The sequence below is a fragment of the Poecilia latipinna genome, unplaced genomic scaffold, assembly GCF_001443285.1.
Source record: "Poecilia latipinna isolate Pla-1442-1.1 unplaced genomic scaffold, P_latipinna-1.0 Scaffold481, whole genome shotgun sequence".
Lineage (NCBI taxonomy): Eukaryota > Metazoa > Chordata > Actinopteri > Cyprinodontiformes > Poeciliidae > Poecilia > Poecilia latipinna.
In genome coordinates, this window is record NW_015113097.1 from 220531 (window position 1) to 235438 (window position 14908).

The 14908-nt window shown below is 39.3% G+C and overlaps 1 protein-coding gene across 4 annotated transcripts in view; it reads right to left on the reverse strand.

The window, feature by feature from the left end:
• Positions 1 to 1590: 1590 nt before the first annotated feature.
• pik3r5 (phosphoinositide-3-kinase, regulatory subunit 5) overlaps positions 1591 to 14908 on the reverse strand; it is a 39433-nt gene continuing 26115 nt past the window's right edge. For 3 of the 4 annotated variants that reach the window (XM_015039746.1, XM_015039747.1, XM_015039748.1), the window contains exons 3-18: positions 14451 to 14566; positions 14298 to 14366; positions 13804 to 13942; positions 13314 to 13383; positions 12044 to 12221; positions 11790 to 11955; positions 10965 to 11033; positions 10016 to 10878; positions 8941 to 9066; positions 7441 to 7572; positions 7234 to 7327; positions 6743 to 6819; positions 5714 to 5807; positions 4097 to 4179; positions 2931 to 3046; positions 1591 to 2731 (exon numbers count right to left, since the gene is read on the reverse strand). In XM_015039746.1, the coding sequence (XP_014895232.1) occupies positions 2581 to 2731; positions 2931 to 3046; positions 4097 to 4179; positions 5714 to 5807; positions 6743 to 6819; positions 7234 to 7327; positions 7441 to 7572; positions 8941 to 9066; positions 10016 to 10878; positions 10965 to 11033; positions 11790 to 11955; positions 12044 to 12221; positions 13314 to 13383; positions 13804 to 13942; positions 14298 to 14366; positions 14451 to 14566 (2543 nt within the window). In that variant the 3' untranslated portion in view covers positions 1591 to 2580. The remainder of the gene's footprint in view (positions 2732 to 2930; positions 3047 to 4096; positions 4180 to 5713; positions 5808 to 6742; positions 6820 to 7233; positions 7328 to 7440; positions 7573 to 8940; positions 9067 to 10015; positions 10879 to 10964; positions 11034 to 11789; positions 11956 to 12043; positions 12222 to 13313; positions 13384 to 13803; positions 13943 to 14297; positions 14367 to 14450; positions 14567 to 14908) is intronic. The other variant, XM_015039749.1, reaches the window with a different exon arrangement.

A 14908-nucleotide genomic window follows, 5' to 3' on the forward strand; every position in this document is an offset into this window, starting at 1 on the left:
CATTTTTGTGAGCTGTATCACTTTTGGTTCTACATAGTTACAATGTTTGCAGTGCAGTTACACCCTTAAATCAAAATATTGTAAAAGCAAAAAACAAAAAAAGAGAAATCACAGCCTTCTTTGAGCTGATTTCACTTAAAGTACAGTGCAATCCAGACCACATTGGAAGGAAGTGCAGCTGCTTCTAACGCATGTCTGCTGAAACCGAAAAATGACTGCTAAACGCATAAGAAAGCAGAAGCTGAAACTCAGAGGATTTACCACACTTGGCTCGGCAGCACTTTAACTTAGTCCATTATTGTCCTGAAAAAGATGTTGCTCTACTTTTAGAATATATTAATAAAGACCTCAAAGTTAAAGTTTATTCTCTGATGTCTACTATGTGTTTTGTGTTTCTAATTCAGGCATTGATTTTTTTTTTTATTATTCTTTTTAAGAAGCTTAAATCCAACACCATTACAAACAAAAACACTCTTTGGCTTATGGCTTAGCTTGGAGCTATTGCAGGTAATGAGCAAATTAAGGTTTTCATGTTTGTCAACATCAATACTGTACGCAAAAGATTAGTTTCACTGGATTAAAGAGATAACTGAGTAGCTAAATCCTATTGATCAAATACATTTGATTAAGTTAGTATTACAATGTGTGAGCAATTCTATAAAAGCAGGAGTTTTGTCAGTTCAGAGGTTAGAGATCTGTTATTGAGAATACGTCAGCAATAAGCTACTGTTCCTCTCTATCAAACTGGAACTTTTTTTTTTTTTTTAGAAGTTTATCTCTTCTACTTGGAGTTCATTAATGTTCCTTCCAAACCCTATGAGACTAATATTCTCAATATTCTGGATAAACTTACACCAGTTACATTGTGAAATACTCAAAGAAGTTACAAAATACCTCAGAGCTCCATCTCAGACTCCACAGCCCCCCATATATTAAGAGGTAAAAGTTCATGACATTAGAAAACTGATCCAGTATGGCTTTAAGAAAATATTAGTTTTACCCCTTGTAGACTGCCATTTAAATGCATCCAAAACTGTCACTCAAAAAGGTGATATATTTCTACCAGTAGTGCCTGTTGACCCACATGTAGCATATAAAAAATATTCACCTGCCTCTGAGGAGTCAGTTATGCCTAATTATACGTGATTGTACAAAGTGCATGCCAAAATGTATGTGTGTATATATATATATCTCCTAAGTTCTATAATTAAACTGAAAAATCTCTGCCTAATATAGAATTTGATGGTAAAAACGCTAAAAATATATCACTGTAAATGAATCCAGGCACTAAGGCGTTAGGGATGTGAACAGGTCAGTGCAATTTATTCATTGTTTCCTCTTCCTATGATTAGATTATATGTTTAAATGTGCCACATTATAGAGACAAAGTTCTGAAATGATTTCTAATTTACCTATATATATATATATATATATATATTCCCATTAGCCACTTTCCTAAGGCATTTGAAATAAACAGTAGCAAGTGCGAAGGGCTTTCCTTTTGAATAAATGTGACTTTTTTATGATGGGTGCAGTATCACTCACAAATAAATATATTATTTTCCAATTAGAAAGAAAAACTCCCAAAAATTACAAAATACATTTTATTGTTACATGCTGTATTACATTTTTAGAAAGTGCAGTTATCGGCAATCAGTTACACAGGAAGATGTAAGTGCATTTCGCAGCACCATAGTATCTGTCTCTATTCTTCATCATTTTGTCGTCTTAAAGTTGGATTGTAAGTTTTATCCCCCGTGATATATTACAGTACTTACAGAGAGTTCAAATTATGTGTACATGTGCCATAGAGTGGAGCTTTAATGAAAAGTCAACAGGGACCCCTAGTGGTCATATTTATAGCTGCGGTTAAAACTGACAGAAGTAGCTCCTTGGGAGAAATATTATCAGATTATCATACACATAAAAACATAATAGAATCAAATAAAAGTTATAGTACATGAAATATGTTAACAGCAAATACTTTACATGTTGTACATCTTATAGTGTGCTTTCTCAGATTTTGTCAAATAATCTGCAATGGCTCAGAATCGATGGTCATGTGGCTTGACGAAAACATGTCATCACGGTGATTCCAGTGTAAATCCCATCTTACCTGATAATTTTAATATTTACCCTGATCAACCATTATATGTTCTAATGGAAATGTGGTCAAAGTCAGTTCTGTCTACAAACTCAAAAAAAAAAAGGAACTGAGAACAGAGCAGTCAAACTTAAAAAGTTTTTTCATAACAGCGAAGGCCTGCATTGCACAGATAAAGCCCCTCCTGTCTCCAGACACTCTTGGTTCAATATAAGTTAAGAGTACTGGTGTGATCAGAGGACAGCCAAGCCTGGAGTTCATTGTGCAAATGCTCAGTTTCCAAAACCTGCATTCAAAGTCAGCCATATTGGATTGAATCCAATTAATTAAAAAAAAAAACAAAAAAACAAAACAAAACAACAAACAGGCAAAAACAACGAAAAGTCCTGAGTGCTTTTCCTCCTGCAGTGTGTGCAAAGTGTACAATGAATAACAGTGCTGAAGATCTTTCCGGCAGAATCCAGTGATGAACGTTTTCAGGGCAGAGCCCCGCTGAAGGTTACGATGGGTAGGCAGAGCAGAGAGCAGAAGGTTGGGTTGAGAGGCTGGATCTGAGCAGAGGCCTGCGATTTTCTTAGCCTCCAGTCAGCTGAGCTGTCAGGCTTGTAGCACACAGATATTTCACATCTGGATGAGACAGGAGGACACACAAGGGATAGAAGACACTTGATCATGAGTCAGCAGATAAGAAAACGGCACACCCTAAGAGACAGTACAATGAGATCAGATGGGAAATTATCTGAAAAATGAAGTTAATTTCTCAGCGTGTAGCGGTGGTACTTCTATCAACGAATCCGTTTTATTGATTTCTCGTTTGATTCCATACCTGGTGACACTTTGCAGTATCTTCTTTTCATCCTGGTCCAGACAAACGGCAAACGTCGTGTTTCCAGCTCCACTGACCTGCACCTTGTCCACCTTCACCTCAGTCACGTTGAGCTGCTGCAAAGACGAGCCAAACAAAAGCAATAAATCTTTGGGTTGGTTAAAGCACTTAGAAACCTTGGCAGACCAACACAAAGTTGTGCTAAACTGTACAGTGAAAGAAATACAAGCAATGTTAGTTTTTTTTCTGTGACATGTAGTGTTTCACATGCAGAACAAAATGTCAAATTTTGATTCCATCTTAGCTGAGCACTTTCTTTTCACACACTAGCTGTAAAATGGCTTGTGGCAAGTTTGCACAGAGAACTTCCCATAGCTTTCTTTTAACAATGGGAAACTTCCATGATGGCCAGATTTGAAGTACACAGTCAATAGATGTCTTGTCATAGGTTCTCCCATTGAAGCTGTAGATAGTTTTGCAATTATGCCATACTATTTGAATAACCTTTTGAACATAGCTTGAGGTAAGACAATAGATCAAACTGGTTTTTAATTTATGGATATCAGAGTACAGGAGGATAAATCTAAATGCACTTGTCCCTTCCCAGATAATTTCTTGTAAAAAAAAAAAAAAGAAAAAAAGAAACACTTAACCATGTATCATTTTTGTCCCAATTCACAATTATTACAAATTTCTTAAAATTCCTATAAAAGGTATTGAAGTTTGTGGTTTAATAAGACAAAATGTGGAAAATTTTAAGAGACATGAATACTTTTGCACTGTGCAGAAAACAGAGTCGCTGTACTTTGGTTAATTATAAGAAATTGAAACCAGCCTACGCACATCATTTTAAAATGACTGAAAACTCTTAAGTGCGTGAGAGACTGAACTGTAATGTTGGGAAAACATTTTTCTTTTTTTTTTTTTTGCAAAAGCGCAAAAACAAATATTCTGTGTTGTGGGTTTTTTGCTCTATCGAGCCGTTTGTGAGAAAAACTGCTTTCATTTGTGTTTTATTTGTGAAATTAGAGCATGCGATGCTATCAAAGTCAAATTCAGGTCTGCGTCTTTGTAGGCTCGGCGCTGCAACTTTGTTTGCGACACCGTTACGCGACAGCGTTCAAACCACAAACCACTGAGATGGGCTGATGTCACGTCAAGCTTACCTGGTTGTAGCCCTTCTTGCTTTTGCCGTTCTGTCTCTTCAGGACCTCAGTCATGGTGAGCTGCAGACACTCCATCTTTGAATCTGACACAGATTTATGTAAACATTTAGTACACTTCCTCCTCTCACAGAAGTTTCACACACGTCAAGGCCTTCAACATGGGAATATGTGAAAAAGTGACAAGTATATACACAACAAACATACTTGCAGTCCTTTTTACAAATGAATCTCTTGTTGCAGTCGCAACACTGCTGTGGAACTGCTATAAAAATCAAATCTTTAATTTGAGTTTCTCACATTGATGGGAGCGTTTTCCCAGATTTGGTCACTACGGAGTAACACAAGTACAACAAACCGATGAGAGTTTGTTAATAAGTCTCACCAAGTCAAACGGGCTCACAACTTATCGACTGTACAGAGGTCAGGCACCCTAACAACAGGAAACTACATTAGATTAAACCAGCCAGTCAAATCTGACTTTATTGTGAGCAAGGGAAAAGTAAAGCAGTCATCTTTCACCCAGCTGTTGGTCCTGTAATTACATGCACTACTCTTTGCTTCATGTAGCTAGAGAAAAATGTTGGCGTATCATTGCATAAATTTAAACTGCAGTGACTGTGTGAAAGAAAATGAAAATTTTATAACCCCGGCAAAGCTTGATGCCACTAACCAGTCAGTCCTGAAGCTACCAGGACCTCAAAGACATCTGTGTGCAAGTTTTCATCTGGTAGCTCTTTGGAAATCCCCTTGTTGGTATAAAAATGCTCTTTAAATTATGTCAGACTGTTGCATCTTTGCTATTTGTCCTATATTTAGTTAAGGACATTCTAACAAAGTGGGTTTTTCTAACAGACTACTGGTTGCAAAATACCTACTTTGGTCCTTTGCCAAGTTACCCATTATTAGTAGATGAAACTGCCTCATCTCTTACTTTTGGAAGCCTTTTGGAACAATTCAAACAAAGGCTAGATGGTATTAACTTAAATATGATCTTTTGTACTGGACTGAAAACGAGTGCAAAAAGTAGCAAAAGTGCAATGAAAAACACAAAATGTCCTTCAGACAGCCTGAAGAACCACTGTTTGACTAAAGAAGTTTTAAAGGTTTGAGTCCTTGTCAAATGGCGGTTTGACTAAAGTCCTACAGAAGGAAAGGCTTGTAGAGCCTCTTATTTTGGAGGAGACCCCATAAGGGCAAGTCCTCATGTGGATAATGTTTTTATTTTTTATTTTATTTTATTTTTTTCTTATTTTTTATTTTTAAATCTCTTTACCTTTACTTTAATTTCTTTTTATTTCCCTTTCTCACGGTTTCTTTTTCTTAAAATCTCTCTCTTTCTCATTGTTTCTTCAATGTCACATGCTGTTTTTATTTTAATTATGTAAAGCACTTTGAAATGCCTTGCTGCTGAAATGTGCTATACAAATAAAATTTGATTGATTGATTGTTTCAGACTACTTGAAAGGATGCAAGAAAAGAGCAGTGTGCGACTCAAAGGTTTTGAACAATACTGCCATTTAAAAAAAACAACAACTTTGATCTTCTGTCTGTTATAGACACACAAACACATACACAAAAATCTGCAGCTATACATTAGAGCATCAAATAGTGGTCTACCTAGTTCCTCAGGGTTCTTGCATGCTTTGATCAAGTTCATTGAAGTACAGACTTTGGTTTCTCTTTTCCACTGGCTCCTTCCACTAACAACCACCTGAATGAGAAGGAAAGATGCATGAAAAAGACACTCTGAAGCAGTGAACACTGACGTGCAACATGGGAGTCAATAAAACAGAGATCTGACTAATAGTGAGTAACTGCACACAGCCAGTTTGTCACATTATGCGATGAACACAACATGTAGGGAATGGACGGGTGAAACAGAGATTTATTTTTTTTTACCACTAGCTGGAGTTATGCTTGAAATGTGTGAAAGTTTTGCCTTTTCAAAACAAAACAGATGTGTATCACTAATACCCAACTAGTCTGCATGGTTTTAATGATCATGCATATAACGTTGGTGTTTTTCCACATCTGATCAGCATGAATATATCAATATAACATCAAATATTGCCCTTTCAAAATGGTTCTTCTTAGCACCTTTTACAGGCTGGAATATACAGAATATATTTGAAACATTTCAAATCCGCCATTTTCCATAATATAGAAACGTTTAAACAGCAGAAAGAGCAACTTTGTTGTACTCTGGCTTTCCTATTATTGTTTATGTACTGATACTAAAGATAGTAATTTTTCCCCCTCAGTAACAGCGTCCGCACAGAAGAGTGTTGTCGTCGGCCTGACCTGGTAGCTTTTAGGTGTGGCTAGCTCAAAAAAAAAAAAAAAAAAAAAAAAAACTAAGCTGATTCTGGTCACTGCCTGATTTCTCAGTGCATCTCAAGTAAAAATGTTTCAAAAACATTGAAAGTATGTGAACATGGCCTTTTTCAGGACAGAGCGCTCGTTTTGAGGATGTGATTTTGCTAGTTTGGTAAAAGTGACAGAAACTGAAAGCAGCGAATTTTATTAAAAAGAGGAAAATCAGCAAGAGTTAAAAAAAATAATGGTGTGCTTTATAACTGAAAAAAAAAAAACACATGTAAGACGACAGTTTTTACAGAATGCAGTTTTAACTTGCGATTGCCTTACCCTGTTGTAAACCACCTCCAGAGTAAGAGGCACTGCTTCTCTGTCACCATCAATGCCGAAGCGTTTGCTGGCAGCACCTGGAATAAAAAAAAACAAAAAAAAACAGGACCTACGTTTAAACCAACATCACGCTAACAGTTTGGTTATATATCAAAGCATAACGTATTCCATTATTAAATATACTACGTATTAAACCAAAATATGTTTCTATGCGATGTTTGGTACTGGAATTTTTCCCCATACATTAGCTGCAAAGCAAAGGGTGTGATCAGCTTTCCCTGAATATTTACTTCTGTTTGGAAATGAAAAACCAGAAGTGCAAGCAGCAGTAAGTAAAGCGGCGAAAGGAGAAGTGACATTCATGGTGTTATACAAAAAGCAGATATTCCTCTTCTATGAATACAGCCCCCGCTCATTTTTAACCGATGATGCATTTAACTGCACGACAATGTGTAGAGGTTGCTATGCGCTTGCTTGCGTGCCAGCCTCACCCATGGCCTTGATGGCTCGTGTTCCTGCGGTGTGACCCAGCTCCAGGGAGTGAACAAACACCTCGGTCCTCCTCTCTCCACATGCCAGCATCATCTGCAAAACCCAAAGTGTGAGAATCACTTAGAAGGACGGTGGTGAAGCATGTCGCCGAGGAGGATGTTTAAAGAAACAAGGGTGTGCACCACAGTTGAGTGAGAGTGAATTACCTCAGCCTGATAAAGCTGGATGAGCGCCGGCCGTGCTGCGTAGCGGCAGTAGTACAGCACCAAGTCGGCCAGAATGGGCAGGCGCTGCTCATAGGAGCCATCGTAGGAGGCCGACTCAGTTTTTGAGGTTTGCTGAAACAACATTTAAATATGAGTGTAAAGTTCCAGGCAGGGCAGTGCGAGCAAGGTTGAAGCATGACGTCAGGCATCACTAAGTCACAGTGCATTCCAAAAGTAATAACCCAGGAACTTTTTATTTTTGTCATGTTACTGCGATGGATTTTAATGTATTTTTGGGGGGGATTTTATGTGCGAGAACAACAGTGGGATTAAAAGGCCTGGATTATAAGCCTGGCGGGCCACCAGGCTTTGCTTGTACCCCCACCAGGCTAAGCATTGTTAATTTTTTTTTAAAGTCTTTTTAAAATGTTTGCATTTTTTAAGACTTTGTAGTTGGTGTTCAGGTGTTAATCTTCCAATCTTTTGATGACACATAATTACTAAGTGATATTTTCAAATTTCCTGTCAACTTTAAACATTTTTTAACCCAAAAACATAACGGGCCGCTGGATGAATGACTGCCCTAGTGCCCAACCGCCGGGCTTGGCAAGTAAGATAATTGAGTCAATGCATTGTTCTACTTTCTGCAATAGTAGATGTATTTTACAGGTTTTCCTGCATCTCTCTTCCAGCTTTGTACATCTAAACCAAAATTTTCACCCCTTTTTTTTGCAAACATCCAGAGCATCGATGAACAGGAGTTTCAGGTTTTAACATGTTCTCAACTGATCTGGACTTTGACAGGACCTTTTTAACATTAAGTCTGAATATCTAATCAGTTTCATTGTAGCTCTGGCTGTATGTTTAGGCTAATTGAAAAAAAATCCCTGCAGCATCTCTCGCAGGGATTTTTTTTTTTTTTCCCAGGACAGCCTGGCATTTAGCTCCCAATCAAAGGCATCCATCCCATTATCATGGTGCTGCCACCACCATGTTTCATGGAGGGAATAATGTGTTCAGGGTGACATGCATTGTTATTTTCCCTCCACACACCATTCTCCATAAATACCAAAAAACTTAATTTTGGTTTCATCTGACCAAAGCATAACTTTCCACTTGTTTACTGTGTCCCCTAAATAGCTTCTTAGTAAAATGCAAATGGGACTTGTATGGTTTTTGTTTTTTTTAAGTGGTCTTGTCAACAGACTCTTCTTGCTGAACAATTAATCAGAATTACTATAGACATCTTGGCTGTTTCTTTCATGAAATCTCATCGTGATCCACTCTAATTTAGGTGGAAAGCCATGTCCTGGGGAGTTTGAAGTTGTGTCACACACTTTCCAGTTATTTTAATAGGTAAGAGAGAAAAGGTGTCTAAAGAAAATCAGAAAACCATGTGTGCCTTTTCTTCCACTTCACAATTATGCACTACTTTGTGTTGCTCTATTGTAGAGCAAAAAAAAATAAAAAAAATAACCAGTGGAAGTTGACATTCTGTACCTGGCAGACGACGTTGGTAGGCAACTTGAGGAGACTGAGGGTGTTTCTTTCGTACCACGGGTCCAGCATGCCCAGGAGATGTGCAATGTCATTAGTGCTGTCGCCTGTGCCTGCGTGGTTCTGGTCCTAATGAGGCAAAAGCAACATGTGTTACTTCACTTTCACATTCCATGTCGACATCAGTAGCTAGGCAGGTTGTGAAAGCCTGTTTACTGCTCTGTGTTGCTGTTGCTATGTTATTGAATAACCTGGGCATATTTGATCATCTGGGCCTGGTAAAGACGGCAGCTCAGTCTGCCATGGGCTCAGAGAAGAAATCCCTGAATCCAACTTCACCACTTTATGTTCGGGTTTTGGTTTTTCTCATTCATCACATTCATGCCTGCATTTTACACACCAGTGATTTACTGACTGACATATTTCATGAGCTAATTTGTGATTTAATTTAAAGTTAAAATTAAAAACTCTGGTGTCCTGTCTTCCTTTATTTTGTATGATTGGGAGGCAGCAGTAACAAAGGTGAGAAACAAAAAACTGAAATTCAGAGAGTTCTCAGTTCATTTATGATCTTTTTTTTTTTTTAAATATAACCATAACATTAATTTTGAATTTACAGAAGAAATTTCAGTTGAAATCTGGCTGGCTTACCAGATAAAGTAATTAAATATTATATCCAAATATTGTATTCCCTTTCAATCTTTTCACTCCTCCAGACTGTCAGTGCAAGAACACCTCATCTTTAAGTGTTTCACTGACTTGGGTTTTAAGTTAATTTTGGTTATCTATGAATAAAAACAGTTATTCTCATTTCCCAGAAAACTATTTTAACATTTGCACTGCACAATATTTGCATTTAATAAAAGGGCATTTTCTAATCTTATCTTATTCTAGATAGTTTTCAGTTTCTTATCTGGAAACTGGAACTGACTGGACAGAAAAGCGCTGCGTTTACATCAGGGAATTTCCCAATCTATTTTTTTTTTTTTATTATTATTTTTTGCCTGGAATCTATGAATAAACAGATAAGAAAAACACATAGGACATTAAATAGTTCAATCAGTTTTCCACTACTCACCCAGGGAAGGCCCGATCCTTTCGGAGATCCAGTTTGAAGCAAAGGAGTGGAAGACCTCCGATGACCGAGTCCAGAGTCCCTCTTGACTGGCACAAAGTAGAACTGCAGGTTAAAGGCTCTTGTGAGACGAGGACATGTGCTCTCTTTCCTCCTCAGGCTGCTGTAAGCCCGGGCCACCTTCCCCGCTACATGGTCCGCACCAAACACCACCACTCTTAACGTGGTACTCTTATTGTCCTCATCGCTGCTCAGGATGGGCCTCCTTCGGAAGCAGATGTGTCGTAGCGCTTGGCTTTGGAGCCTTGGCAGAGAATCAGAGCTGAACAGTTTCACCTGCTGGGGCAGAGAGTTGGAGCGAGTTTCCCGCACCACCAGAATGTCTTTAGACTCAGAGTTGCCCAAGCTCTTAGCCCTGGAAAGCATCCGGGGATTCTTGGGTTTGATAAATAGTCGGTGGAGGTGCTGGCTGAGGCGAGACGACACCTTGCTCGACTTTGGAGGATACTTCTCAGCTACAGGAGAGGAGCTGATGTAGTCGTCGGAGTCGTCGAAGTAGTCGCTGTCGACCCCGGAGGACGTGACAGAGAAGAGGGAGGGCGGGTAGGACTCGGAGGCCAGAGACATGGTGGAGAACATGGAGTCTTTGGAGGTGGTAGAGGTGGAGGAGATGGTGGAAAAGGTAGAGACGCGGTGACTGCCGTTGCAGTCGTCTGCGACGACCAGAGCAGAGCCCACTCCTCGACCTTCCTCGTCATCTTCGGTCCCATCCTGCTCGTCGTCAGAGTCGTCCTCCTTCTCCTCCACAGCCTCCTCGGAGGCGCCAAATTCATCAGCGTCAAGCTCCAAAATGGTGTGGAGAACATCTGTTCGAGTCAAAAACGTTCACGTCAGCTGTGGGAAATGTTATGAGCACATCTAGACTGTAACTGTATTAAGCTGCAGAATTTACCGAAGTTATCCTTCTCCCAGTGAAACATGTACGTTTTGGCTGTGGGTAAAGGTAAAGTCTGAAGGTTTCCTGCGAATGAGCAAAGGACAAGTGGGTTACGGTCAGATTCCAGCTCAAATGGTAATATCTTTCTACGTTAGATCAGGAGATACACAGAGAAACTGGCTGATGACTAGAATCAACTGACTTTACTCATCTGGCCCAGATTGGTAATCGGTGTGTTAGAAATTAAAGACTGGATATTTTTCCACTGAATGAACACAGTGGAGACTGATATTACTGTCATAAACATGACATAGCAACTGTCATGAACCTGAAGGCGTCTTCATGAATGTTTATGACCATCATGAAGTGTCATTTGGTATAAACTGACACTTTTAATGCAAATTTGCATTAATAGTTGCATTAGATGTGTCAACTTACCATTATTTGGTAAATAATGACTTTTATGCAAAAAAAAAAAAAAATTGCATTAAAAGTCAGTTAAAAAATTTTGTGACAGTGCAATGTCATAAACAAAACACACCCCTTCAAATAAAGTGTTTACCTTTAAAATGAAGCCACAGAAAGTGCAGAAAGGTGTTAGAAGCTTCTACAGAAGAATGCCCGCTGCTCATTTAGACAGCTACATTTACACAGGGGGTGAGATTTCAGCAAATAACAGGAAGCTAAAACCTGTTACAGCCAAGTTAATCAGTTTTATCCTTCTGAAGAGCCCAGTTCTTTCTGCCATGGATCTTGAATTGATTCCTTGGATTAGGAAAATGTCGCCAATCCTTCTATCCATATCCTAAACCTCTTGCTTATTGCTAAGCATCGTCTTACCATCAGAACTCCTCCCATTAGATGAAGGGATTTTAAGTGTCGTCCTCAAACGCTCCAGTTCCTGGATGACGTGACTTCGAGCTGTACCCGGATCGCTCACGGCGGCCGTCTCCAAGATGTCACTCACCAAGGAGAAAATCTCCTTCAGCTCGTTCACAGATTTTGGCTACAAAAGTAAAAATTTCAAATTAAACGTGTTGTCTCTCGTGTTTTCTTGTACACAAAGCACTTTGCCTCCAGCTTTGGGAGCGCACCTCCAGGGCCTTGTGGATGACCTGCAGAGGATACTTGGTGCCCAGCGTGGACTGGAAGGCGTGTTTAATCAGGGTGATGTAGGTGTCTTTCTGCGAGTGCTGAATGCGACTCAGCTGCTCAGCCACGGCGAGAAAGTCGGCAGGAACCTCATCGGGGTTCATCAGCAGCACAGTACTGCTGGCGGCAGAGAGGTGGAGTCAGGCAGAGTTCAGTGTCACACAGGGAGTGATGCAAACAGGATGCTACACGGTTGTTATGAGCTTATCGGTGTGAAGAAGGGTGTGAAGGGGGGCTTTCCAAGCTCAAAACAGCTCTCCCAAAAACAGGTGATACTATCACATTCTAATTTGGACAGAACATGAATAGTCCTTTGCAAAAGTGTGCATGCCCGTTGAGCGTTTCACATTTTGTCCCGTTAAAGCCACAAGCTTGTTGAGATTTTAGGTGACAGATCAACACTCAAAAAGTGGGAAGAAGTAGGTGAACCTACTCTGAGAGCCTCAAATAAAATCCAGTGGCTTCAGAAGAAACCTGATTAGCACACAGAGTCAATCTGTGTCCAATTTAACATCAGCTTAAATTCAGCTGAAGGCTTCAGAAGTTTATTAGAGAACAAAAAGAATCATGAAGACCAAAGAACATACACGTCAGGGAGAGTTTTTTTTTTTTAACTCTTTTTATAACTCTTGAAAAAGAGTCTAAAACAATATCAAACATATGGCGTCTACAAACCGAGTGTTCAACAAATCTGGTGAGGTAAGGAGAAAATCATAAGAAGTTGTGTAGGGGAAGAAAGTGCTCTGATCAAAGGAGATGCAAACTATCTGACCTACATGCAAAACACAGTATGGAGGAAAATGCACATCATCCTTTTTGGTGAATGGTGGCACTGGCACCATCATGTCATGGGGATACATTTTATTCAGCAGGGACAATGAATTCAGAGTTGATAGAAAAAAATGGATGAAGTTAAAAACTGGAAAATCTTGGGGGGAAAAAATCTTGTTGGAGGCAGTAAAACCCCCGAGACTGGACTGGATGTTCAGCTTACAACATTGCAAAAAAAAAAAAAAAAAAAATGGATAAGTGGAAATTTGCCTGGTTTTGTTGTTGGTCTGTCATCTAAAATACATTTTAAGCCTGTCAGAATAACACCATAGATTCTTATGTACATTTTTCAATATGCTGCAGCAGAAGGAATTTGTTTTATACTATAAAGTCTTTAGCAAATGTTAAGTTCCAGTTAGGAACTACACAGTGTGAACATACATGGTCTTTGAAGTATAGTCCGAGCTGTTCAGGCCCTGCTCTTCTCTAACCAGCCTCTGAAAGGAAATTCCTGTGAGAAAAGTGAAAAAAACACACACAAAAAAAACAAATAATCAGCCCAGATCAGTACAACCACCTGCAAGGTATACCTACTTATTACCGAACAGACATTCATTCAGATTATTCAAATGATTTCATTCAGTTTATCCGATGGCATTTCCATTGGTGGTGTCTGTAAACTTCACAGCTCCACTGTTCCTGATTTTTGTTCCGTAGAGGTTACAGATACATCCGCTTTCACAGAAGAAGAAGAAGTGCCCACAAATCCCTAAGCCAGGACATCATTCTGTCCCCGCCCTGATGCTGCAGTTCACAAAAATCATCATCCTAAATGCAAAGCCTAAACTTGCCACTAGGGGGAGTGCTCTCCTAATAAACTGCAAACGTTAGAAACGAAAAGAATCTAAAACTGGTGTGTCTTTGTATTTACCAGGTGCCTTGATCTCCATCTGCAGCATGGAGAGCAGCTCTCTGCACACACTGCAGTATGGCTCTGGCCAAGTGAGGAAGCTGTAAAACACCTCCAAGGCTTCCTCCAGGAGCTCAGTGTCTGGGGGACAATATGGAGTCTGCAACCAAAACATAACTGAGAAATTTAGCTAAACAAAATTATCGCTCTGGGATAGACTAGATGAACATATTAGCTACATTACTAGCATTTAAAAGTGCAATTTCGTATTTTTCCTTTCTTATATTTCCACTGCTTGTTGTAATTAGTGACTTTAGGTGCATCACTTTGAACAATTTTTTTTCTAGCTTGCGTGCGACACTTCAAACTAACCTCATAATGGTTTCAATAGAGGAACTACAAAAGGCGACCTGACAAACAGAGTTTTTCTACGTGTGCTTCGAACGGTAAATCGTTTTTCTTTGGCTAAAAAACGTGAGCTGTGCCGATGACGTTTGCGTTTGGAGAGGTCGTACCTGCAGCAGAGTGGAAGTGAACATGATGGCGAGGGGGGCCACCAGTTCATACTGACACTGCTCCTGAGCCTGGACTCACACACACAGGGAAAAAGAGGAGCTTAGTGACCACTGGATTAAAATCATTCTGCAGTGTGAATGATCTCTGGTCACCTCTTTAGTCTTCCTGATGATCTGCTGCAAAAGGATGAGGAAGTTCTCAGGATCTCTTTTGACCAGCTCCTCCAAGCTCCAGCGATTCATCGACTGACCCGCAGAGCACATCAGCACTGAAATGCGACAGAGAGCAGCACACACTTAACACACACGTGTGATATAATGGGACAGAGTTAGTAGATCGATTTTTTTTTAAATACAGTAGGCATAAATAGGGTGCTTGATTTTAAACGACTTAATAGAAATAGAAAGAGAAGCAATGCAAAATGAAAGAGGAAATAAAACCAATAATTAAAAAGTTTTTTTTTAAACAGAGTAATAAATTGTGAGACTAATGCAAAGTTTGCATGACAAATAAACCATGTTCAGAATACCTTGGATTATATTTGTAATATCAGTGATTCTTGAGAATAGGGATAAAATGTGTTTCAACTTTCCCATTTTTTTTTTTTTTT